General features: G+C 36.5%; 2 protein-coding genes across 2 annotated transcripts in view; both read right to left on the bottom strand.

The window, feature by feature from the left end:
* LOC132543679 (aspartate aminotransferase-like) overlaps nucleotides 1-12326 on the bottom strand; it is a 35548-nt gene extending 23222 nt beyond the window's left edge. Inside the window, exons 1-2 of the mRNA XM_060207194.1 lie at nucleotides 12289-12326; nucleotides 1666-2015 (exon numbers count right to left, since the gene is read on the bottom strand). Coding sequence (XP_060063177.1) covers nucleotides 1666-1885 — 220 coding nt within the window. The 5' untranslated portion in view covers nucleotides 1886-2015; nucleotides 12289-12326. The remainder of the gene's footprint in view (nucleotides 1-1665; nucleotides 2016-12288) is intronic.
* Nucleotides 4836-26801, bottom strand: LOC132543680 (histone acetyltransferase type B catalytic subunit-like). The gene is made up of 11 exons (XM_060207196.1): nucleotides 26796-26801; nucleotides 23291-23362; nucleotides 21409-21484; nucleotides 21086-21209; nucleotides 20444-20585; nucleotides 17360-17513; nucleotides 17007-17111; nucleotides 14145-14251; nucleotides 11690-11841; nucleotides 9324-9440; nucleotides 4836-8895 (listed from the first exon to the last, which is right to left on the bottom strand). Exons 2-11 carry the CDS (start codon nucleotides 23349-23351, stop codon nucleotides 8725-8727), a joined length of 1209 nt encoding a protein of 402 aa, XP_060063179.1. The 5' UTR covers nucleotides 23352-23362; nucleotides 26796-26801; the 3' UTR covers nucleotides 4836-8724.
* Between the last annotated feature and the right edge of the window lie 125 nt (nucleotides 26802-26926).

Below are 26926 nucleotides of genomic sequence, written 5' to 3'. Positions count from 1 at the left end.
TTAACTGTTGTTCAAGTAAACTTACCAGTGTTTGTGTACATACTAAATATTATCTCAGCCTGAGTATCATGAGCAGTTTGCTATCTCTGAACTTTTAGACCGTAAAAGTTTTCTTAGGCAGGGGGATGTTAATAGTGAAATTTGTCACTCAAGTGTAGAACATAATTTGCGTTAAATCTTAATGTGACCGGCTGGCTTATCAGACAGATAGTTTAATTGCGGTCACCTTAGTGTCAGAATCATGCCGTGAAACATTGGCTGGGCATGCTCTCCACCATGGAGACATTAACTGGTCACGGTTTAATTGTAGATCAGTAGAAGACACTTTCCCTATCAGAATTAGATTATAGTTGCTTTAGGATAAACTGTAAGATCACAGCAAATAGAGTCAGTCCTGGTGTGGCCGTGGAAGGAGTAACTTGTTAAGCTCGATACTCAGGCCATACATGTTATCATTGTTGTAACTTGTGTTAATACTCAACATTTGTACTTGAGAACGGTTGTTGCTGGTCTTTTGTATAACATAAGGATAGTACAACATAACGGGGTAACAGTCACCAAAACAGAATATATCTGAATAATCAATCATGTGTCACCAAAACAGAATATATCTGAATAATCAATCATGTGTCACCAAAACAGAATATATCTGAATAATCAATCATGTGTCACCAAAACAGAATATATCTGAAAAATTAATATGTCACCAAAACAGAATATATCTGAATAATCAATCATGTGTCACCAAAACAGAATATATCTGAATAATCAATCATGTGTCACCAAAACAGAATATATCTGAATAATCAATCATGTGTCACCAAAACAGAATATATCTGAAAAATTAATGTGTCACCAAAACAGAATATATCTGAAAAATTAATATGTCACCAAAACAGAATATATCTGAATAATTAATCATACGTCACCAAAACAGAATATATCTGAATAATCAATCATGTGTCACCAAAACAGAATATATCTGAAAAATTAATATGTCACCAAAACAGAATATATCTGAATAATCAATCATGTGTCACCAAAACAGAATATATCTGAATAATCAATCATGTGTCACCAAAACAGAATATATCTGAAAAATTAATATGTCACCAAAACAGAATATATCTGAATAATCAATCATGTGTCACCAAAACAGAATATATCTGAATAATCAATCATGTGTCACCAAAACAGAATATATCTGAAAAATTAATATGTCACCAAAACAGAATATATCTGAATAATCAATCATGTGTCACCAAAACAGAATATATCTGAAAAATTAATATGTCACCAAAACAGAATATATCTGAATAATTAATCATACGTCACCAAAACAGAATATATCTGAATAATTAACCATACGCTTAAGATATTGATTGTAACCATGACATTTCCCCGCCATTATCCGACCCTCCAACTAGAGATCACGTTAGAGAGTTGATTAAGATACACAAAATGTTTATCGCCAGATATCAAGGAAAAGCACTGTTAGATTTAGATTTGGTCTAGTCCTGATATTTAATTACCACATGCGTTTGGTGATATAGAAGCTCCCGATTTCACGCAAGCTTGGCCTACGATATACAACACACGGATATCTATTTTTAAAAACAAAAGCACAAACCGCAGAACTCACACATATGCACACACAACACCAACCTGCCACGGGGAGGTAGGCGTTTTGGTGGGCATTTTCCCTTAAAGCCTCAGTAGCTATCTGTATTACTGGAAATGGCGACTGTCCGAAGGCGAAATGATAAACATTTCCTCCTTGTTCAATCAAATTTCTTATCCTTTCATTAAAAGCAAGATTGGAGGCCGGCGCATATCCCTCCAGATCTGTGCGCACCAGGTCGACATACTCCATGTCTTGGGACATTCTGTCGCTCCACTTCTGTTAGTTCCTGTTAACACTAGAATTAGGTCGAAAATTGATCGACAGATGCGCCCACGGTTTAGCAGTAGTGTACTCCGGTTCGAATGTGTTGACTTGTGTGTCCTTACTACAACTGATCAAACAAAAGCAAACTCGTCACCACCGTAAATAACCTAAGAAATGCTATGTGTGGTAACACACACAACTAAGCTAATGGAATCGTCACGGATTTATGAAATATTTCTATGGAGACCGCTCTGTGTACTCCGTACAGTTTTATCTATATAGTAACACCGATATTATACGATTCGTTAATGGTTGAATACTTTTCACCACCATGCTCTGCCAATTTCATGCCCGCATATAAATTATTCAAGGGCTTTTAACTGGTGTATATATGTTTTCAGACTACACATTTATAAAATGCGATCGTTGTACTTATGTACTGGCCAATAAGACCGAAGTGAACAGACCAAGTCGTGTTTTTCTTACATAGATGTTTACCGAATTTTGAAACTGTTGATATACAATACATTTTATTGTGAAGTTGACTCCAAGGTTCAATGTAGAAGGACTTGACCGAAGATTCTCTAGAATCCCCGCATCCAAATGAGGGGAAATGGACATGTTACATCAAGGACATGTACGGTACATAGAAATGTGCGATGTTGCCGAGAAAGTAGGTCACTGTAAACAAGCTGCCCAAAGACCGCTTCTTTTACTTCCTATTTTAAGCAAATCGCATAGGAACTGTGCTTTTACAAGGACATTTTCCTCTGCTCTCGAATGACGTTATTATGAGAGTTGTTCACAATTGGAGGTCAAAACTTCGTAGATATTTTTTCACAATATTAGACATATTTGATAACTTCGGTGTCTAAAAGGCTTGACACAACCGTGAACGTGCTGTGGATGGGATATTTTAAAAGAGCCAGAGATCCCCTCCGGAGTATGTACACGCTTTTCAAGTGTGAAAAATCGTTTCCAGTTTTTGGCGTATGTGACCTCTGTGATCATGAATTTGGATCAAGAATATTTGCCTACCCATAAATATTTCCTTAAATCCTGTAATGTCTATGTCAGATGTCCATATTCTAGGTCATTTCGATCGGATGAAAAGGGAGTTAGTGGTGAAAAGTGGACGGTAAGCTCCACACACGTATAACCTCTACCCGAGTTTACTCCGAGTCATTGGCTACATGTCTGTGATACTACACATCTGTCCGTTAAAATGTCTAATGTCTGGTATGGAAGCTAGGGGAAATTCGGATAAGTAAGAGGGTATACATGTAGTTTAATACACTGTGTCCGGACATTCATTAAAATAACTTTAGTGTCTTAACTTTTAGTAAAAACACGAACAATGAATCCGAGCAGATGAGCAACTTTTGGTGTAGACCAAATCGGGACATGTTTGGTAACACAGTTGATTAATTAAGAAAATGCTACATATTTTTTGCCTAAATCAATGTGTATCGGGATTGATAGAACCGATTGGTCAATCACTAAATGACGGATATAACTAAAACATTTTGAAGGGAAGCCTAGCTGATTTTCCACTAAATTTTAACACGTTCACTTTTGATAACTAGAGATTAATGACAAAATCTGGATCAATTTGTGGACGAGAAATTTCAGCCTTGGAACATGGTTACTGACATCGAGTTCCAGATTGAAGTAGTTGAGCAATAATCTTTAAGAGTGTATGCAGTACTTCAAGACAAGAGGCAACGCAGACTAAATATTTGTGAAAGCTAAAAGCAGTAACACTATTTGTCTGTCAAATTGCTGATTCACCACCCTTCCTCCATAACTTTACGTCTATAGATTAATATTTATTTTAAACACCTGAAAGTGGCAGAGTTATAGTGTACATGTAGGCCCTGTATGGAAATGTAGCGTCATGCATCTGTGAGCAGAAATACAATTTATCAATATTACAGGCTTGAGGAGACGACAGTGAAATCTCTGCCGTCTAAGGGTATTCCTGACACTATTACCCGAGACTTGAGGAGACTACAGGGAAATCTCTGCACTCAAAGTGGATTCCTGACACTATTACCCTAACTACTCTTCTTGCACCAGTAGTTTTCATTGGCGGATCCAGAATTTTCAGAGAAAGGGAGAGGAGGTCTATGGAGATCCCTGCTTTATCCAGCACATTTTTCAGGAAGGTTGAAAACCAACTATTCCCCTTGTATTTTGTTTTACCTTCAACTTATGAAGACTTAAACACAAGTGAATGCCTTACTTAAATGTGGGTCAAGATTGTTCATTTTAAGAAATTTAATAGCTAATGGTCCAAACAAGCTAACAAGCAAACACTATAATGACCCATAGCCTTTTAGTCATTAGTGAGAGTTCCTTTTCTGCACAATAGGCCTCTTGTGACCTTGAAAGAAGGTCATGGTCATTGGTCTGAATAAGCTTGAAAACATTCACCATGTTTCTATCTCAATACCGTTTGGTTATAGAGGGATTTAAAGTTTGTTCAATGGAATGACTGACTCCTTTCATTGTCGAAAGTGCTAAATATGTTAAAATCAGACTTATTTCTCAAAAACCACAATGCCTTGAGCAGAGATATTTGGAAGGTTACAGGCCAGGATGAAGTGCATGTGTATACAAATATATATCTTGATGTAATTCCAAGGGCTGACATCTGCTCTTCTCCAGTAACTACAATCCAATGTAGATATTGGACCTTCAGCATGCTATGGTGAAGAGTATTCAAGTTTCTGAATATGCTCTTCCAACAAAGTTTTCTCTTGACAAGCTACAGGATGGGTAAGTAGTACAGGCCTACTGGACCTGTATACTGTGATAGTTTTCATTGAAAATACACCATTATATATGTAGTGTTAAAGCAATACACTGCCTTATTTCTTGAGAAAAGTAAGGTAATTTTAAACACTGTCCACAAACATTTATCAATAAACAAAGAACAAAGAAGCACATTCCATCCACTTTTATTTTTATGGGCATTCAAATCAAATTTCATCTATAAAGGACAACAAAATTTAATAAATAGAATTCACACTTGGAAACCTCAGCCAACCTTCCCCCTCAAATATCTATCAACTCTACTCGTACATCATAATAATTATCGTTCAAAAGTGTTAAATAAAAAGATGCTCAAGGGACCTGGCTAATTCAGCTATTTAGTGATCCAACAAAGAATATCAAATATGACAACTAATTTCTGAAATAATATCCCTGTTAGGGCCAAGCTTTGAGGTCAAACAGATGTCGGATTCACCATTCAAAACAGGAGGCCCATAGGGCCTGTATTGCTAACATGAATCTTAAAGCTGAGCAATGGTATACATGCCTATAGGTCTTTCTCTGTTGATACCAATTAAAAGGTTATATGGTTATCTGGTTGGAATCTCAACCTTGTCAAAAATATAACCCAGAAATAATGTTCCTAGAGATGTGCCACATCAAAGGGTCAATTCTAAAATCATGAATGTGTTTATCACTGGATGCCAAGCATTGCCTTATATGGTTTAGGGGTGGCGATCTCATTTGTTTCAAAGATATTTCCAAGAAACTCACTCCCTAGGAGTAGGGCCAGACCTCAGAGCCAATTCTCACATCATGATAGTGTTTATCTCTTGATACCAAGCATTGTTGTCTGTGATTATAGGGTATCTCAAGTGATTTAAAGATATAACCCAGAAATTAAGCCCCAAGAGGTGGGTCCAGACAAAAGAGCCAATTCTGACGTCACAATAGACATATGGTTATGGGATGGAGATCTCAATTGTTTCAAAGCTGCCCCTCCCACCCCTGGGTGCCCAGACCCACCTTTTATATAAAATTGATTGACCTTCTCCAAAACATGATTCAGACCATATTTGGGCAAAACCTAATAATTCCTACAGGAATAGTATTTTAAAGAATTTGCTCTATTGTCTATTTGGCCATTCCCACCCCAGGGGGCCAGAGACCTAAGGTTTATACAAGATTGATTCACCTAAGAATGTTTCCGACAATATTTGAGCAATTCCAATCATTCCTACAGGAGGAGTGAGATTTTAAAGAATTTGATCTATTGCTCCTATTGGGGCCCCGCCACTTTCACCCCAATGGGCTAAGACGTAACATTTAAACAAGATTAATTTCTCTTCACCTAAGAATGCTCCCAACCAAATTCATACATAATCTATTCATTCCTACAAGAGTAGTAGGATTTCATACAACTTGCATAATTTTCCTTTTTAGGCCCTGCCCTTCAGGCCCTTGGTGACCAAACACCAATATTTATACAAACTTGGTAACACTTCTCCCAAGGATACTTCAGACCAAATTTGGTCAAAATCTGCTCAGTCGTTAAATGACCAGGAGTCATTTTTAGTAAAATGTTGATGGACATCATGCCAGGGCATCAGCTTATCAGTCCTTTAGATCCGATGAGTTAACAACGGTCAATACCTACCATGTTTTAAAGCTGCAAACAGAAATACATCATCATGGTCACCCGACTCCTTCCTAACACACAACATACTTGAAATACATCATCATGGTCACCCGACTCCTTCCTAACACACAACATACTTGGAATACATCATCCAGTTTACAGTTGTAGTATTTCAGAAAAAAATCATATAAATGTATTTAAATGAAAAAACATGAAAATTAGTGAAATTGATGAATACTCCCCAAAAAAACGACAAAATTTCAACAAAGGGCAATAATTTTGTAATAACCAGGTTGTTGGTCCTGAATTAATAAGTATACTGCACACCCTCTCAGTATGATCGATGTGTACATCAAGCTTTGTGATTCTAGTTTTAATGCAAGCAAAGCTTTGCCCATGACACAAAATTTTATCAAACAACAATTAATATCAAGGCAATAACTCTATCGAGTAGTCATGGGCTCGGACTCTGCTCCATTGCATCTTGCTTTTGTACAATTGATGTGATGTTTCAATAGCCTAGTTTAAATACAGGCAAAGTAATGGTCCAGATACAGAATTTTAACAAAGGGCAATAACACTGTAATTACCGGTTAGGGGCCCTGACATTGGTCATTGTCTTTGTATGATCAATTTATGCGCAAAGTTTCATTACCCTACATTAAACGCAAGCAATGTTAGAAACTTGCCTGTACAAAACACATCTCCGCTTGTGTATTGACAGAAATAAGCGTTGACATATCAGTTTGCTGAGTGTGGATTGAGGGTGAATATGACAATGGATTCATGTTTGTTAAAATCTTAACGAATCTTACAATTATTTAGATAGTCTGATGTGATTATCTATTAAAATGTGAAGTGAAACAATGTTGTTCTTTGACAAAACACATCCGCACATCCAGAGGTCTGTATATATTTACTAATCCCTTAGCTTGTAATACAGTGTTGGGGCCTGTCAGCTGGTTTGCCCATGATATTACTGCAAGATGTGAAAGAAATCACACTACTTATCAATGCTAATTAAGTGACATGTATGTGCATAATTCAATGCTATCTAGGGTTAGAAATATCTGCCTGATCAAGCTGACCACAGCTTTACTGTAAGCTCTAGACACCATGTTTTTATCAAAGGGCAATTAATCTGCAATTGAGGGAGTCAATGGCCTTGAATTTGGTACATGGCACACTGCCTTCGTATGATCAATGTATACACCAAATTTTTCATTTCACAAAGATTTTATTGAAAACAATTTTTTAAAGGTACCAGGCAACTGGTTAAAGCCTATATAAATCCTCTCCCTCTGGCAGTACATATTGATCATTAATTGCAACATGAACTGGCATCTTATGAGTTCTAATAAAAGCGAGTTACCTATCCTTTAACGTGTGAACAAGAATAAAATTCAAATATTTTTGGTACAAAGTTTCATTATCTTAGTTTAAATGCAAGCAAATTAAAGTTGTGCTCTAGACACAACATTTTAACAAAGGGCAATAACTCTGTAACAGAATAGTTCAGGGCCCTATATTAGTTTCACTACACATGCCCTTAGTATAACCTCTGCTCTGAACACAAAAGGATGGACAGAAGAACAGACAAGGCAGCAACTATGTTGCTCCCCTGCAAATTTTCAGGGAACATAAAAAATATATAATTGTCTGTACTCCTTGAATTTAAGCAATTAATTTGGAATATATATCAGATTCTAGTACATTTTCAGGACATACCTTAATTCCAGTACTCCACTCAAACACTTTGGATGGCTGTATAAACCAGTCAGACTTGTGTTACACACATTACCTAGGACTAAGATGAGGACTAATTGATTACCATTAAATGAATATGAAATAGTTGAAGACACCAACATCACTTTGGGTGTTCTTTATATTCAGTATCCAAGGATACTGGCTCCGTTGCCTGGGGCAACAACTAACCAAGTCAATGACAGCAGTAATTACTTCCTACTCAGTAGGTAAATCAAGACATACAATCATGTCTCTCTAACAAACTCCTAAACAAATAGACCTTAAACCACATTGTAAATTACATATTGTTATAGCTTAACATTCGGAACTGATCAATAAAATTAAACAGACTTATAAATCATAATACTGATCATCCCACACAATAATACCTGAGGTGACAGATAATGAATTTAGGCCCAGGGGACCAACACGTTACATTCAAAGTCAGGTAGCGACCTTATCAAAGGACAATAAGCCCAACATTTTGCCCCGACTCAAAGTCAGGGAGATGGCTTACTATAGGACTATGAAATGTGTTGGTGGTTTCACTTAATGAAATAGTTATGTGTGGGCTATATAGAATTACCAGGTAAGGGCTCCCTGCTAAAAAACAGTTTGTATTCTTTGTATATTTATAAATTGTTTTTATTTCACCCTTGACTCTCCTGTTCACTTATACAGCAATGTTGAGACGTTCAATGACATGTCGGTACATTTCCACATTTTCTTGGTAAGTATTCTCAAGATATGCAAGTCTCTGTTCTTTTGACAGGCAACTCAATGTTGCCGACAGTTCATCTGGGCGTAACACTTTCTCCAGCTTATCAAAGTCACGTCCTTTTTTCTAGAGGAGAAACAAAAATGGATTTTGGAATGATAGTAAGTAGAATCCCAACTTCTGTAAAATGTGAAGGATAACTGAAAACCTGAAATAGAGATATCTTCACCAAACTTTAGTACCATCAAAAAATATTCAACTTACTAACATTGGTACATCATCATTAGTATAACAGACTATCAGAAGTAGTGTAAGATGTTTTGTCAAACAGCCGCAATCTCGCGTAATCTTTATCTAAGTATACCATTACATTTATATCAACCATAGATTCTCAAGTATACTCTGAAATCTTTCGGCCAATCTGGTACCACAGCAGCCATCTTGAATACAGAAACAGTTGGGCCTCTGTTAAAAGTACGCTACCACGTGTATCACTTCTATAATGCTAATCATATAAAACTCAAGCTGTGACCAATCGGAGACCGGTGTCCTACCTGGAAGGGTGCATTCAGTCGACGTTTCACATCAAGTCTGTAGGCTCCATACATTTCTTTGTCACTTGTGTCTGTTGCTTTTAGTCTGAGGATCTCGTAAATTCTGCGTGATTGTCTCTGAAAAATGCAAACAGACATACAAGTGTGAATAGCATCTTATTGATAGATTTCAAAAAGATACCAAATTACCACATTCTAATTGTAATAGGGACTGTTACATACATGTCCCCCAAACCACCTCGTAGTCGTAATTGATATAAACAGTTAAATTATAATTGATGGAAATGAGATTAATATCAAAGAATATTTGATTTTCACCAGTCATCAGTCATTTGTGAAGGGCAGTCATTTTGTCTAATAAGAACCAGAAACTGGAAGACAAGACAGTGACCACAAATACTTCAGATTTCGCCTGCTAGAATCAGACTTTTGTTTTAGATTTTAGGCTTTGTGATTATCTGAATGTAGCCACTAAGTTTTACATGTATAAAGTAACGGTATATTTGTCAGGGACCAAGAGAAATCTACAAATGAAATTTGAGAAAGATCTAACCAGTATTTCTCCAAAAATAGTAACAACAATCTACTACTTCAAAATCCAAGATGGCCGCATGTCTGCAAATGCACAACTAGGGAACAGGGGGAACATACTTATGACATTTTAAAAAGTTCTATCCAGTTCTTCTCAAGAAATCATGATAACAATAATTGTTTAAGGTCAGACAGATGACACAATCCCGACACAATCCCGACACAATCCCAGCACAATCCCGACACAATCCCAGCACAATCCCGACACAATCCCACCACAATCCCACCACAATCCCGACACAATCCCTACACAATCCTACCACAATCCTGACACAATCCTACCACAATCCTGACACAATCCTGACACAATCCTGACACAATCCTACCACAATCCCGACACAATCCCGACACAATCCCGACACAATCCCGGCACAATCCCGACACAATCCTAAAACAATCCTAAAACAATCCCGACACAATCCTACCACAATCTTACCACAATCCTGACACAATCCTGAGTAACAGAGGAAGTTTGTAACCAGTTATATTGAAAGTTCGATAACGTTTCAACCACTTCACACCAATCAATCACTGAGAAACAGAGTTAAAATACTGTCAACAGTATCAAGGTGGAAAAATCATTACAAGCAAAGTTACAGAAATTTGGCGACCATCAGGTAATCAAGGATGCACCTGACTGATTGAGCATGCCAAGATCTCACAATAGACACACAGGTGATTACCAGTAGCACCTTTAGACACACAGGTGATTACCGGTAGTACCTTTAGACACACAGGTGATTACCGTTGGCACCTTTAGACACACAGGTGATTACTAGTAGCACCTTTAGACACACAGGTGATTACTAGTAGTACCTTTAGACACACAGGTGATTACCAGTAGCACCTTTAGACACACAGGTGATTACTAGTAGTACCTTTAGACACACAGGTGATTACTAGTAGTACCTTTAGACACACAGGTGATTACTAGTAGCACCTTTAGACACACAGGTGATTACTAGTAGTACCTTTAGACACACAGGTGATTACCGGTAGTACCTTTAGACACACAGGTGATTACTAGTAGCACCTTCAGACACACAGATGATTACCAGAAGTACCTTTAGACACACAGGTGATTACCTGTAGCACCTTTAGACACACAGGTAATTACTAGAAGTACCTTTCAACAGTTTTTTGGCGGAATGTAATTGTATTGAATGACCAGATCAACTTTACCTAAGTTTTTAAGAACATGAATGCAATTCTTTAATTCTGATGGACTCTTTTCCAGTTTTTAAATTCATGAATATCTTAAAAAGTATGTGTTAATTGTGAATAGGAGTTTATTCAGTAAGTATTTCCTTAACCTTGATTAGTTAGCATTTCAGTAATCTCTATTTGTAACCATTTCACTAACTTTGATTAATTAGCATGACAGTAAACTCGATTAGTTAACATATCAGTGACCTTAATTAGTTTGGATGTCAGTAATCTTGATTAATTTACATTTCATAAACCCAATTAGTTAGTATTTCACTAACCTCAACTACACAGTTAGCATGTCAGTAACCTTAATTAGTTAGCATTTCACTAACCTTGACTACACATTTAACATGTCACTAACCTCGATTAGTTAGCATTTCACTAACCTCGACTATGCAGTTAGCATGTCAGTAACCTTGATTAGTTAGCTTGTCAGTAACCTTAATTAGTTAGAATGTCAGTAACCTTGATTAGTTAGCATTTCACTAACCTCGACTACATAGTTAGCTTGTCAGTAACCTTGATAAGTTAGCATTTCAGTAACCTTTTTGTTAGGACTTACTAACCTTGTTTAATTTGAGTTTTTCCCTGGCTTCTTTTGCCATATCTTCCGAGAACCCATCCTTGAGTTTTGAAACCTCATAGCTGGTGAGCCTCATGCAGTTTTTTGCATCAATAAAGTCACGTAATCGCTGGAAGTTTTCTGAAGGATCTTCAACTGGATCAAGCAAATATTAAGAAAAAAAATTATGAAGTAAAAAGAATTTTCAACCTCATTCTGATATTATGAAATCTTTGATGTTTTAATAAGTTTAAAATCTGATCATGTTAAGTCTTTGTCTAGTCATAAATGTCACTATTTGGATGAAGTTAAGAGTAAAAATGACCTTTCCTGCTCACAGGCACTCGAGGCCAGGATATTATTTTTTAAACATTGATTTTTGTTTTAGCACTCATGACTGACGTTATCTAAACGAAATATCAGCAGAATTCAAGTTTATGTGCCGGTTGACAAATCCGAGGTCCACGGTCATTAAAAATACACAAGGCAAGCAACTCCAGATTTTAAAAAATCGACCCCTCGCTTGGAAACTGGCTCAAAAAAAGTAGTTATGATAAGTTCCTTGTAAAACAATATGTATCCTTAGGTAGTGTGTATATTTACCTTTTATTTGGTGCATAACACTACAGGCAACGAGAAATTCACAATACGTACATGAGATTAACATCTCAATAACCGGAGATTTTATCGTCCATGTAATTATCTTTGACGGAAGTAACATGCCATTTCAAGGGCGGTCACTCCGACTTTTTGGGAGAGGAGTTCCGGATAGCACTATACCAGTGAACAGGTAAGAAAGGTTCCGATGTCATTACGCGCGTAACTTCAAAATAGATATTTTTATTTCTACAAATACATTTGCGGGGATGGAAAAATAATGGCTGGGCAAAGAAAGTCCACATTTGCCAACTCGGATACAATATCATGGTAAGGGATTATACAGAATGCATCAACTTTCAATCAAGCTGGCGGTAATGAGAATTTTTTTTAAAAAAAAAAAAAAAAAAAATAAGAAAAAAATCATGCAGATAATGAAAAAAGGGCGCAATTTATGAAAAATATCGTGGGGGAAATTGGAAATTAAATGATTTTTTCCATATTGATTTTTGTCAAGTTATTGAGAATATTTGAAAAGAAATACATATTACTTATTAACCAAGAGGCCCAAAGGGCTCGTATTGCTACAGGTACTGTATGTTTTGGCAAACATCCATACAATGGACTTCCTGACCAAATATCATGACCCAAGGCCTTTTTGGTTATCAGAAGATGTTATTTAAGGGTTTATCCATGACCTTGAATATAATGTCAAAGTAATATCTTTTCTCAAACTTTGTTGCCCTTCACCCAAGAAACATTTTAACAAACATCATGATCCCTGGACTTTTGGTTAATCGGAATAAGTCGTTTAAAAAATCAACACATTGGACCAAAGTGACCTTGAATAAAGGTCAATGTATTTTTTTTGCTGCAAACAGTGTAGGGCTTTATCTAAGGAACGATATTTTTCATAAATTGCGCCTCTTTTCAAATATTCTCAATAACTTGACAAAAATCACTATGGAAAAAATCATTTAATTTCCAATTTCTAAGTTAATATATTTCCCCCACGATATTTTTCATAAATTGCGCCTCTTTTCAAATATTCTCAATAACTTGACACAAATCACTATGGAAAAATCATTTAATTTCCAATATCTAAGTTAATATATTTCCCCCACGATATTTTTCATAAATTGCGCCCTTTTTTCATTATCTGCATGATTTTTTTCTTATTTTTTTTTTTTTTTTTGAAAAAAAAATTCTCATTACCGCCAGCTTGATTGAAAGTTGATGCATTCTGTATGATCCCTTACCATGATATTGTATCCGAGTTGGCAAATGTGGACTTTCTTTGCCCAGCCATTATTTTTCCATCCCCGCAAATGTATTTGTAGAAATAAAAATATCTATTTTGAAGTTACGCGCGTAATGACATCGGAACCTTTCTTGCCTGTTCACTGGTATAGTGCTATCCGGAACTCCTCTCCCAAAAAGTCGGAGTGACCGCCCTTGAAATGGCATGTTACTTCCGTCAAAGATAATTACATGGACGATAAAATCTCCGGTTATTGAGATGTTAATCTCATGTACGTATTGTGAATTTCTCGTTGCCTGTAGTGTTATGCACCAAATAAAAGGTAAATATACACACTACCTAAGGATACATATTGTTTTACAAGGAACTTATCATAACTACTTTTTTTGAGCCAGTTTCCAAGCGAGGGGTCGATTTTTTAAAATCTGGAGTTGCTTGCCTTGTGTATTTTTAATGACCGTGGACCTCGGATTTGTCAACCGGCACATAAACTTGAATTCTGCTGATATTTCGTTTAGATAACGTCAGTCATGAGTGCTAAAACAAAAATCAATGTTTAAAAAATAATATCCTGGCCTCGAGTGCCTGTGTTCCTGCTTACCTGTGATGTCCATGACCTCTGACCTTGTGTAACAGTCATTGTAAAATGTCTGTACAAGGTGACATCCATGACCTTGCTTCTGGAAGGGTGGTAAAACTAAAACCTGGCTGCAATAAAAGTTAAAATGTATTTTTCTGTTATTCTGTACAACATGTGCAGAACAAGTGACTGGCTTGTTATATATTTCGATTATTGGAGCAATTTTGTGGAAATTAAATGTCCCCTCCAGCAATAAAGATATCCAACACAAGACAGTTTAACAAAATTTTACTAAATGTCCCCTCCAGCAATAGACAAGATATCCAACACAAGGCAGTTTAACAAAATTTAACTAATTGAGGGTATCACTCATCCAGCTAATTTAGCTATTCAGCCATTTAATAAAGAATTTCGAACAGGAGATCCCAGGGTGATCTGGGTGCCCACCATTTTTTTTATCTTTATTTGCTCTTCTTTTAACCTGCCAAATCCAAGATGGTCGCCTGAAAGCCATTTTGTATGTCTAATCAGTCCTATAATCAAACATGCACAAGTAGAGACCAAAGGGAAGATATGTATGAAACCTGATCCACTGAGATTCATTCCATAGCCCACCATCTGATAGTGGGATAACAATTTGACCAAAAAAAAAATGTCCCTTCGGATATGCAGTACCCATGGGTCAATTCTTACATAACAAACATGTCTATCTCTTGATGCCAAGCTATATGGTTATGGGATGGAGATTTCTGTTTCAATGATATCACCCAGAAATTAAGTCCACAGCGGTTAGGCTACACCCACGGACCAGTTCTTTCACTGTGAATGTGTTTATCTTTTGATGCCCCACATTGCCCTGTATGGCTTAGGTTTGGGGATCGCAACTGCTTCAAAGAAATTACCATGAAACGGAGTCCCTATGATAGGGGCCAGACCCAAGGGCCAATTCCTACAACCCAATTTTGTTTATCTCTTTATGCCCTGCAATGCTATACATGTTATGAGATGGGGATATAAACTGTTTTCCAACACATCTACCTTCTTGAACCCCTCACCTTCAGCCCTAGGGGACTGAGAATTACCATTTATACAAAACTGATTCCATTTCATCAAAACATGATTCACACCAAACTGAGACAAAATCCAATAGTCCTAAGTAGAGTAGGACTTTAAAGAATTTGCTTTATTTCCCGTATTGAGCCCAACTCTCATGCCCCACGTGGCCTCTAGATCCACTGTTTATACAAAACTGATTCCCTTTCATCCAAACATGATTCACACCAAATTCGGACAAAAGCCAATCATTCCTACAGGAAGAGTAGGATTTTAAATTATTTGCTCTATTTCCCATATTGGGCCCCGCCCCTCCTGCCACAGGAAGCCCAGATCTACCATTTTTACAGAATTGATTAACCTTCACCTAAACATGATTCAGAACAAATTTGGACAATATCCTGTGATTCTTGAAGAACAAGATAGATTTTAAAGAAACTGCTTTTCTCTATTGAGCCCGGCCCTCAGGCCTCAGAAAAGTTGACAGACAAAAGATGCTGCAGTATCTCTATATAGCTCACTTGGCCTTCAGCCTGATTATTCAAAACTGATTCCCCTTTACCTAACACTAGAGGCCAAATAAGGACAAAGTCCAGTAATTTCTACAGATGAAGTAGGATTTTAAAGATTCCCTCTGTAACCCCTATTGGACCCTGCCCCTCCTGTCCCAGAGTCCTGAGACCTTCCATTTATACAAAATTGATTCCCTTTTCCCCAACAATGTTTCTGACTTAAATTGAGCATAATCTAATCATTCCTACGGGAGTACTAGGTTTTTAAAGACTTTACTCTATTTCACCTCGGGCCCGACCCCTCCAGTCCAAGGGGACCGAAACCCACAATTGCTTTTCACCAAACAATGCTTCAGACCCTTCTGGCAAGGGTGAGCATAACAAAACCCTTCAGTTACCTGATAGAAATCAAGATAATACACATGCATAAGCACAGAGTTAATCTGATTTGGTCACCTGTGTGACTTCATTAACCTCAGATTTAATCTGATTAGGTCAACTGTGTGACTTAATTAACCTCAGATTTAATCTGATTAGGTCACCTGCGTGACTTAATTAACCTCAGATTTAATCTGATTAGGTCACCTGTGTGACTTAATTAACCTCAGATTTAATCTGATTTGGTCACCTGTGTGACTTAATTAACCTCAGATTTAATCTGATTAGGTCACCTGCGTGACTTGTTCAGCCTCAGATTTAATCTGATTTGGTCACCTGTGTGACTTAATTAACCTCAGATTTAATCTGATTAAGTCACCTGTGTGACTTAATTAACCTCAGATTTAATCTGATTTGGTCACCTGTGTGACTTAATTAACCTCAGATTTAATCTGATTTGGTCACCTGTGTGACTTAATTAACCTCAGATTTAATCTGATAAAGTCACCTGTGTGACTTGTTTAACCTGAGATTTAATCTGATAAAGTCACCTGTGTGACTTGGTTAACCTGAGATTTAATCTGATTAAGTCACCTGTGTGACTTGGTTAACCTCAGATTTAATCTGATTAGGTCACCTGTGTGACTTGGTTAACCTCAGATTTAATCTGATAAAGTCACCTGTGTGACTTGGTTAACCTCAGATTTAATCTGATTAGGTCACCTGTGTGACTTGTTTAACCTCAGATTTAATCTGATTAGGTCACCTGTGTGACTTGGTTAACCTGAGATTTAATCTGATAAAGTCACCTGTGTGACTTGGTTAACCTGAGATTTAATCTGATAAAGTCACCTGTGTGACTTGGTTAACCTGAGATTTAATCTGATTAAGTCACCTCAGATGATCTGAATGTATAGACACAGACTACGTGATGGATTACCTTATTCTAGGACGAACCTTCTCTGGATATGCATAGTAGTTGTAAACTGTCATGTATCCTGCGATAGCATAAGCAGAATTTCCATCCATGTTGTATTTTTCAAATCTGAAACATTTCAAGTTGAGTCATAATTTGCAGAGAATGTCTGTTCTGTATTTTGATTGGTTTATCATGTATTTTTGAGGCTTAATAATAAACAACAATCACTTTTGAAAAAATTTTCTGATAAATATTTACAAAATGATTATGTACATATTATTATTACATCATGAGGTTTCTGTTAACAATTCAAAACGTAACAGGAATCAAAACCTTCGTTCAGTTGCACAAACATAGATATGGCCATTACATACAACAAATAAAACATCCATCTGTCATCGTCCACATCTATGTAGGAAGCAGCATCGATGAAGAAAAGGATAAAGGTCTGTAGATGTTCATGGTACTCTCGGAATCCTGGTGGTGAGATGTCCGTTTTATATACCTCAAAGTTTCTCTCCTGATTGTCTGAAATACAAATCAAAGTACTGAAAAGCTAAACATGTTGATAATATATCTGTAAATGTAAGATATAATGAATCACATGCAAAACAAATACTTTAATAACAAGAGGCCCATGGGCCTTAACGGTCATCTGACAAAAAGCAAGCCAAACCTAGAAAGTGGGTTGAGGTCATTCATTTGAACAAACTTGGTAGCCTCTCCTCCAAGCATCTTACAGGCCCAATATCTACACTCATAGACTTTTGCTTATTGAGATGAAGTCCTTTGTATATTTTAACATATTTGACCCCTGTGACCTTGAAAGTGGGCCAAGGTCATTCATTTGAACAAACTTTGTAGGGCTCCATGCCAGCATGCTATGGGCCAAGTATTAGCCCCCTAGGCCTTCTAGTATTTGAGAAGAAGTTATTTAAAGATTTTGACATATTTGACCCCTGTGACCTTGAAAGTTAAACTTGATAGCCCTTCATCCCAGCATGCCACAGGCACAATATCAGCAATCTGAGCCTTTTGGTTATTGAGAAGAAGTTGTTTAAAGATTTTAACATATTTGACCCCTGTGACCTTTAAAGTGGGTCAAGGTCATTCATTTGAACAAACTTGGTAGTCCTTCATCCAAGCATGTCACAGGCCCAATATCTACACTCTGAGCCTTTTGGTTAATGAGAAGAAGTTGTTTAAAGATTTTAACATATTTGACCCCTGTGACCTTGAAAGTGGGTTGAGGTCATTCATTTGAACAAACTTGGTAGTCCTTCATCCAAGCATGTCACAGGCCCAATATCTACACTCTGAGCCTTTTGGTTAATGAGAAGAAGTTGTTTAAAGATTTTAACATATTTGACCCCTGTGACCTTGAAAGTGGGTTGAGGTCATTCATTTGAACAAACTTGGTAGTCCTTCATCCCAGCATGTCACAGGCCCAATATCTACACTCTGAGCCTTTTGGTTAATGAGAAGAAGTTGTTTAAAGATTTTAACATATTTGACCCCTGTGACCTTGAAAGTGGGCCAAGGTCATTCATTTGAACAAACTTTGTAGGGCTCCATGCCAGCATGCTATGGGCCAAGTATTAGCCCCCTAGGCCTTCTAGTATTTGAGAAGAAGTTATTTAAAGATTTTGACATATTTGACCCCTGTGACCTTGAAAGTTGTTCAAGGTCATTCATTTAAACAAACTTGATAGCCCTTCATCCCAGCATGCCACAAGCACAATATCAGCAATCTGAGCCTTTTGGTTATTGAGAAGAGGTTGTTTAAAGATTTTAACATATTTGACCCCTGTGACCTTTAAAGTGGGTCAAGGTCATTCATTTGAACAAACTTGGTAGTCCTTCATCCCAGCATGTCACAGGCCCAATATCTACACTCTGAGCCTTTTGGTTAATGAGAAGAAGTTGTTTAAAGATTTTAACATATTTGACCCCTGTGACCTTTAAAGTGGGTCAAGGTCATTCATTTGAACAAACTTGGTAGAGCTCCATGCCAGTATCCTCTGTGCCAAGTATTAGCCCCCTAGACCTTCTAGTATTTGAGAAGAAGTCGTTTGAATGAAAAGTTTACGGACGGCGCACGGCGGACGGCGCACAACGCACGGCGCACGGCGCACGGCGGACGACGACGGACGAAGCATGATGACTATAGGTCATCGGACCCTTCGGGTCAGATGACCTAAAAATGACCATCAATGGCAAAATCTGTAATACGATGAATATCTGGACATAGAGTAAAACTATACAACAGATAGTATATTCTGTGTTGTGCTCCACAAAGCTAACACTTGTGATACAAAGTTGGGGCCTCATTTTGTGTCAGCTGGCGAGCACATGAAAGAAAACAGAGATTACAATTACCTGGTTTGTGAACAATATTGTGTGAAAAGGAATATTAACTCTGATTTAAGTCATAAATGATTGTTTATTGAATTCTTTCTTGTTATGAATTTTGTTCCCTATTAAATCAGATGACGCTGCTCTTCAGTGTGACTGAAGATGCTGCCCTCGATTGTGATAAACAATGTAAAGTGCAGTCAGAGATTGAGGAAAAGCTAACTCTCCATTACTCATTCAATTTTACAAATATCAGCATGAAACTTGTTAAAAAGGTGTATTGTGATCTTATCTAGATGTTGCTAACTATTTTAATACATATTTTCTAAAGTCGTTACTACTCTTACTGTTACTGATTAGAACTTGTTGTCAACTTTTAGATAAACTACTAAGAATAGATGTCATAGATCCTACAATTATGAGCATTCCGCCATATTGTCCTGCCTCGGAGACTCCTCTGCAAACCAGAGCAATGCTAGTTGGGAATTGACATTAATCTCGATCTGAATATTTTTATGATCACATAGTCTGTCAATTTTGGTAAATCTTCAGTGTAATACTTCTCATAGCCACATTATGCGTGAATGACACTGTTTTGAAAGATGGTGGCATTAAATATAGCATACAACTTCTAACAGGTAGCATGGTGAACTCATTGGAATATTTCCACAATCAGAAAGCTAGGATTGGTAGTAACAGTTAGTTCCAAAGGCTATGACAATCAGCTCAAACCTTAACTGTGTTAAGTTTACCCTAAAAAAACATAAGTGATGTACACAACTTTAAACTAAGGAGATGTTAAGTTCAAGGTAATGAAGAGGAGAAATGAACTTAACAATCCTAAGTCTAGATGAGGAATAGGTGATTACTTGAAACCATTATTTAAATCTGAAATTTACCATTGGCTGAACATTTTTAATGCAAATTGAAAACAATCATAAATAGGTTTTTTGCATGTGCATGTCACTACATCATTAATTTGTATTATTGTATTAATTTATTATTTAAAGTAAGATGTGTGAGAATCTTGTGAATCCTTCAACAAAGAAAAATCGAACATATTAAGTGAGAAATATTTTGGAACCATATTTTTTTTTTTTTACCTTTGATGACTTTGTAACTGTGTAGCATCTCGCCATATGGTCTAAAAGTAGCATCCTTCTCTAGGGAGGCTAGGAACAGGTCCCTGTTGGTGAGGTACCCTGGAGGGAGTTTCTTGTTCAGAGTTCCTATTACGTTATCTGGCTATAGACAAAATTACATATATTTTATATTGTATGAAATGTTCTTGTTTTACTCGGCTTTTGTGGCTTTCTGGTGCTGATAATGGGTCCTGTTTCCAGTTCAAAATTATATCTAAGCCACATTCCAAAAATTTGCAATCTAATCCTGTAAATAGCCTTCCAGATTCACCAATTTTCTTACCATAATGAGGAAAGAATGCCCCCATCCCGAACCAGTGAAAAAGTCCTCTTACTAAAATTACATCAAATTTGTGAAGCTCCTTGTTAAAGAGACCTAATCTGCAAGACGACACTGAATGGAACCTAACTGCCTCGTTTTTGTTGTATTACTGTCAAAATTTTTCCACAAAGCTCCATACAGTCTACCAGATCTGAGAATCAGGCTTGTGGACAGGTTGTGAGGAAAAGTTTAATAATAATATATAATATTTTAACCCCATTTTCAGGAGATTTTGTCAAATATTTTAGATTTATTTCTCTACATGTTTCATTTATAATCACCTGTATTCCATCAAACCTCTGTGGTGTGACTTTGTCAGAATATTTCATGTTCACATAAGTTGATAGTCTTGCAGCACTGTAGAACATTTCTACTGTCAAATCTTTGTAGCCAAATATACTCTCCCTGTAACACAGAGTACAATCGAGTAAATTATTAAGTAAAAATGTTCTCCATAACAAAAGAAAAACTTCAGCCAAATTGATCTTTCTTGTAATAAACTGAATGAGAAAAGCAGTAAATTTAAACGAAAAACTCTCCAAAAAAAAATCTTTTAAAGATAACTGTTTATTAAAGAACATCAAAAATTTTAATTGACACTTACTGATCTCCAAATAGTTGGTGAGACATTTCTGGTAAAAATGTTGTGTTATCATCTTCAATGTCAGATTGTTGTCTTACTGAAAAAGAACAAGAAAATACAGTAACAAAGTTATTCTCACTGCCAACAATACTGATTGACAAAAACTTGATCTCATTTATAAAAAGTTCATGCAAATTTTATGACATTGCACCTCTGATGTAAAGAAAAACATTGAACATAATACAAAACATTCCTAGAAAGTCAAGACTGTCTCTCACCATGGCAACCAAATGGAAACAATTTATTTTCTTTGAAAATGGTGTCATTGTATTTGTCATCTTCCTAAACCTTATTACAACAATTTTCAACTTAACCAGATGTCTTTATTTTCACTAACCACAAGCCTCCAAAATGTTTCTATGGTAATGGTTTTGGAAAACCGCACAATTATATATCATACGCCTAGTTTGAGAAATACTGCTTCAGTACTTCATTAGATCTACTTGACACATTGTGGACAGACAGAGGGTTGAACAGTCGGACAGCCAAACAGGGTGATTCCAATACAACCCCCTCCCAAACTTCATTGAGGGGGTTATACCCCCTCCCCAGGTGCTAGGGACCAATGGAAATCAACATATTACATCTGACAGAGATCCATTCAGTACTTCTTAAGAAACAGAGATAAACTTTCAAAGTGAAAATCCCATATGGCCGTCTGTCAGAAATTTTAGTCTTTCTGATCTGTCCCAAAATCAAACAGGCATAACTAAGGATCAAGGGGAACCTACATATGAAATTTGAGAAAAACAATTCTCAAGAAATAGCTTTAAATAATCTACAAAGTGAAAATCCAAGATGGCCATCAGTCTTGTTTTTCCTATCAGTTCCAAAAGTAAACTGGCACAACAAGGAAATTTGGGAGAAATCCATTGAATAGTTTTCAAGAAATAGCTTTAGCAAACTTCAGAAGGCAAAAGCCAAGGTGGCTACCTGTCAGTCATCTTCTTTTTTTGATCAGACAATTAATCAAACCGGTACAACTAGTAAGAAGTGGAACCTATAAAAGAAATTTGAGATCCATCCAGGACTCCTCAAAAAGTAGTGGTAACAGACTTCACTGAAAAACTCCAAGATGGCCACCTGATGACCATTTTGTTTTTCTGATCAGTCCCAAAAATCAAACGGGCACAAAAACGGACTAAGGGGAACCTACATAAGAAAATTCAGAAAGACCCATCCAGTACTTCTCAAAAAATAGTGATGACAAATATTGTTTATGGACGGACAACAGATGCCACGTTATGTCATAAGCTCACATGGCCCTTTGGGCAAGGTAAGTTAAAAATTGATTCCACTTTCCCTATGGATGCTTCTGACCATATTTGGTCAAAATCCAGTAAGTCCTTTGACTAGTAGTGATTTGTATAAAAAAGATAGACGGACGACTAACCCCACAGTATGCTATAAGCTTGCTTGCCCCTTTGTGCCATGTGAGCTAACAACAAATTGTCATATTGGATGATCTAGCATCAGTCATACAACACAAAGAAAGACAACAAACTGAATTATTTCATTGGAACAAAGAGACTAAAGTAACTGATTCAAAGTGAAAAACACCTCATAATTTTGTATGCCGGTAATAACACATGTACTGAATGTCATACTTCCACATAATATTGTAATAGCAAACAAAAAGGGATGAATTAAATTATCTCATTATAATTCAAAATTTTAAGTTAATGAGCCAACCAAAAAAGATCAGACTATCAATAAAAGTATCTAATGTGTTTTGAACATTTGGTCTTTCATATAGGCAATCCTTTGTTATATGTCACATAATACAGAAACTTGACTTTCCAACAGCGTACCAAACCTGTTAAGTTATAAATATTCTTATTACCCAGTTTGAAGTGTATGGCTTCATTTGCAGAACATTTGTATGCCTCCAGTATATCTTTCATAAATGATATACCTGAAAAAAAAAAATATTATTGCATATATACATATATCAAATATATCACCTTATGAACAATGCCAGCTGGTTTTCATTGAAATATGTACATAAAGAAGTTAATTAATAAATAGAAAAAAGAAATCTTTGTCTATTCATCACATATGACAATGCATGCGCACAAAACACTGTCATCTGTAAGCCAAAATGGCTTCCCATCTGAATTGATTGGCCATTATTGTTACTTATTTTGTAATTTTGAATTGATGTAAAAGTTATTAAAATAACAAAATGTGTAGAACCAGGATTGTGACGTCACGCCATGGTTACTGGTTGTGATTCAGGAAGATCCGTAGGCAACAGGGTAATTTTCTTAGATATTTACTGTTTTCAACAGTACACATAACAAAAGAAACATGGGATTGATGTAAGTTACTACAAAGAAGTTGGTTACGTGTTTTGGAGTGAATAGCGTTGATAGATTTTATGGAAAATGACAAAAAGTAAAGCCGGAAGTGGTACTACTGGAGCCGTTGCCAGAGACAAATCAGTGTCTTCGTCTACAGAAGTCAGGATGGATACCCTGAACGTCACCTAATCTGGGTGTAAGTTGTGTTCAAAGGTGTATGTTGAGAAGACAACCAAAATGCTGAAATGCAACAGATGCCGGAAATATTTTTGGATTGGAAGTATTGGCATGGATATACGTACGTACAAAGTTTTGTGCCGATCAGATAGTATGTGGTTTTGTCTTCCGTGTAGAGTGACAGTTGGGAAAAGTATACTGACCGATAGAAAAATTTAGGAAAGGTGTTGCGAGATAATGGAAACATTCAAGAAAAGGCTTGAGGATTTGGAAAATTCAATGAAGAGGAAATGTGAAATATCTGCTGTCGAATGCATATTGAAAAAGGAAATGGAAAAGGTTGTGAAACAGATGGAAACACCTCAGTGTTCAGATGAAATATTCTCCGAGGTAAAGGATCGGCAAAGCAGGGAGAACAACATGGTCATTTTTGGAGTTCCTGAACAGCCTGATGACTATGGAAATAAAAGAATGAGAGCAGATATTCGTGTAGTGGAGAGGATCATTGAAACGTGTGGAAATGCTCAGAGAGGATCCCAGAAGGTCATTAGACTGGGAAAACGCCCGGATTCAAGGATAGCGTCAAGTGAAAATGGGCGACCAATGCTTGTGAAATTCGACTCTCTGATACATAAAAGAAACATTTTCAAAAATATCCAAAGGCTATGCAGCTGTGAACAATTTTCTTCTATACAAATCAGGAAATTATATAAAGAGGCAAAAAGAAAAGAAGAACAGGAATCTGTAGCCTACATTTATTGAGTTCGAGGACCACCATGGAACAGAAAAAATTTTCGCATCAGCAGAAAACGAGACATTTAAGCCAGGAAAGTTATACCATATTAAGCACTGAAATATAAATAGACCTATATATCAATCTTTCATGATGACTAATAATTTGATCTCTCAAAACCGTAAATTGCTAAGTCACTATGTAACGATTTGTTTCCTCCTACATTATATGATATATCAATTCCATTGTAAATCAAATTTAGATATGGACATAGAGGCATTGATTTGCCTGCATCCATTATTAACTTAACTTTACTGACTGTATCACTACTGTCATTTCTGCCTGCCACCATGTTTATGTGTTTAGAAAAGGAAGTGCCTCGTTTTCGAAACTATACCGAGACGTTATCAGCGCTAAATCTGGAAAGGGTTTACCAAACCAAAGAAATGACCAAGCTGGACAGGTGAAATCGACTGTGAATGATAGGACAGCATAGAAACATAATCGACAGTGTATAAAACACAAACAATCAATAACAAAATCAATAATTTTTACCATGGTGTTCTTTTAAGAAACAGATAAGACAGTAAAATGCATATATGTATATATATAAAAACAAAATATTAACATGGCAACTTCCAGGAATCTTCAGGCGATTGCATTGATGTGATTGATGCAATACCCTGAAGATAGCCACAAGTATTGAAAACAATAGTGATCAATGCAAATATTAGTGATTGTGATTTGAATTTTAGTTGCCATGTTGATATTTTGGTTCAGCATTTCTCTTATTTGAAATATATATACATAAACATTATACACCCTTGTTTCAGTAATTAATTTCATGTTTACTTGTTTACGCAACACAGTGAGGAAATAAAAGTGATTTCTATATGGGAAAATTTCATATGTAAATTGTAGAACTAATTTTGTTGTTCTATGAGTAACAATTTAATAAAGGAGTGTCGATTACAGCTTCACATATGATACACACTGATTTTGCCACTTTTTTACAAATGTCACAATTGGAAAATTGCTTAAATGCATTGGGAATAGAGACATTTATGGCACCTAGTCATATAAGCAGGAAAAATGATGTCTGAACTACCCAATGCTGATTGAAGGAATTTCAGTACGGCAAAAAGAGTTTAGAAGGTAATTCTGGTCAGCACATGTATAGCCATCGACAAGTAGTTGTCAGGAAATGGACATGTATATCCAAATATAGCATACTTCATGAAAACGATACATCCAAGATGATATGGAGCAATCAGTGGTCACAATCTGTGCTAACACAGTACGATGCCAACCCAGCTGATTTCATTGTTGTAACCTGTGATAAATCCTGGCTTATCATGATGATTTGGAGAGTAAACAGAAGTTGATTAATAGAATAGAGACATGCCACATCTTCAAAGACATCCGGTCAATCCATAACGTCATAGCAAATTTTTAGGACAATAAAGGAGAAATTCACATCAAACAACTGTTCCAAGGAACCACAATCAATGGAGAGTATTATACTAACCTACTGAAGTAGATGTTCTAATCAATCAAGGAAAAAGGCCTCCGAACAAAAATAATTCAAGGAAATCTGATTCACCTAGACATTGCATCAGTCCAAATGTACACCAACTGAGTTGCGAAGGAAGCTGTTTGCGAGAGTGGCAGTGAATTTCCTTTTCATCCACCCTGTTCTTTACGCCTGTACCTATAGCCCCTAAAAACTTCCACCTCTTCACCAGACTGAAAAACCACCTTCAGTGCCGTAGATTTAATGAAGCTAAGGCTAGAGGACCGAGATTGTAGTTCTACCTGTCTGGCATCAATGGCTGTCAAGCTAGATGGACAGTGTAGTGGAATTAAAAGAGGACTTTGTTGGTTCTAAGTGTTATTTACAGTCGCATTCAAGTATAATATCACTGATATTTGATTATGATACTACGCAGTTTTTTTCGGACATTCAATACTAATAGGCAGACCGTACATCTCATGTCATTAAGTATTGATCTTAATTTTGAAAACACGGGTACATACTTCTACTGAAATATATTTATACTTGCACGATAAACGAAATGCTAAATTAACTGTGCTTTAATTCTATAATCAGTGCACATATACGTGTTGTTACTTACCCGCCATTTTCGTAGATCCCGCGACATAAAAAGATCCATTTCCGGGTCCGGTGTTTTCGAGCTTTCTCTAAATTTATCGCTGAAAAAAATGGGAAAACCTATCTACTTTCGCATTCATATTCGCAAGGTCA

Source organism: Ylistrum balloti, unplaced genomic scaffold, assembly GCF_031769215.1.
Source record: "Ylistrum balloti isolate Yb309-2 unplaced genomic scaffold, AGI_CSIRO_Ybal_v1 Utg369762, whole genome shotgun sequence".
NCBI classification, from domain to species: domain Eukaryota; kingdom Metazoa; phylum Mollusca; class Bivalvia; order Pectinida; family Pectinidae; genus Ylistrum; species Ylistrum balloti.
The sequence above is the reverse complement of the archived record's forward strand: the minus strand, read 5'-3'. Positions and strand labels throughout refer to the sequence as shown.

What these genes read in the sequence shown, in the direction of transcription:
- LOC132543680 (XM_060207196.1), bottom strand. Translation starts at nt 23,351, where the DNA reads ATGAAAGATATACTGGAGGCATACAAATGTTCTGCAAATGAAGCCATA. An exon ending in AGAGGTTTGATGGAATACAG is followed by an intron (nt 20,586 to 21,085) that starts GTGATTATAAAT and finishes TTTTGTCTATAG; the next exon opens with CCAGATAACGTAATAGGAAC. An exon ending in CAGTTACAAAGTCATCAAAG is followed by an intron (nt 17,514 to 20,443) that starts GTAAAAAAAAAA and finishes TTTGTATTTCAG; the next exon opens with ACAATCAGGAGAGAAACTTT.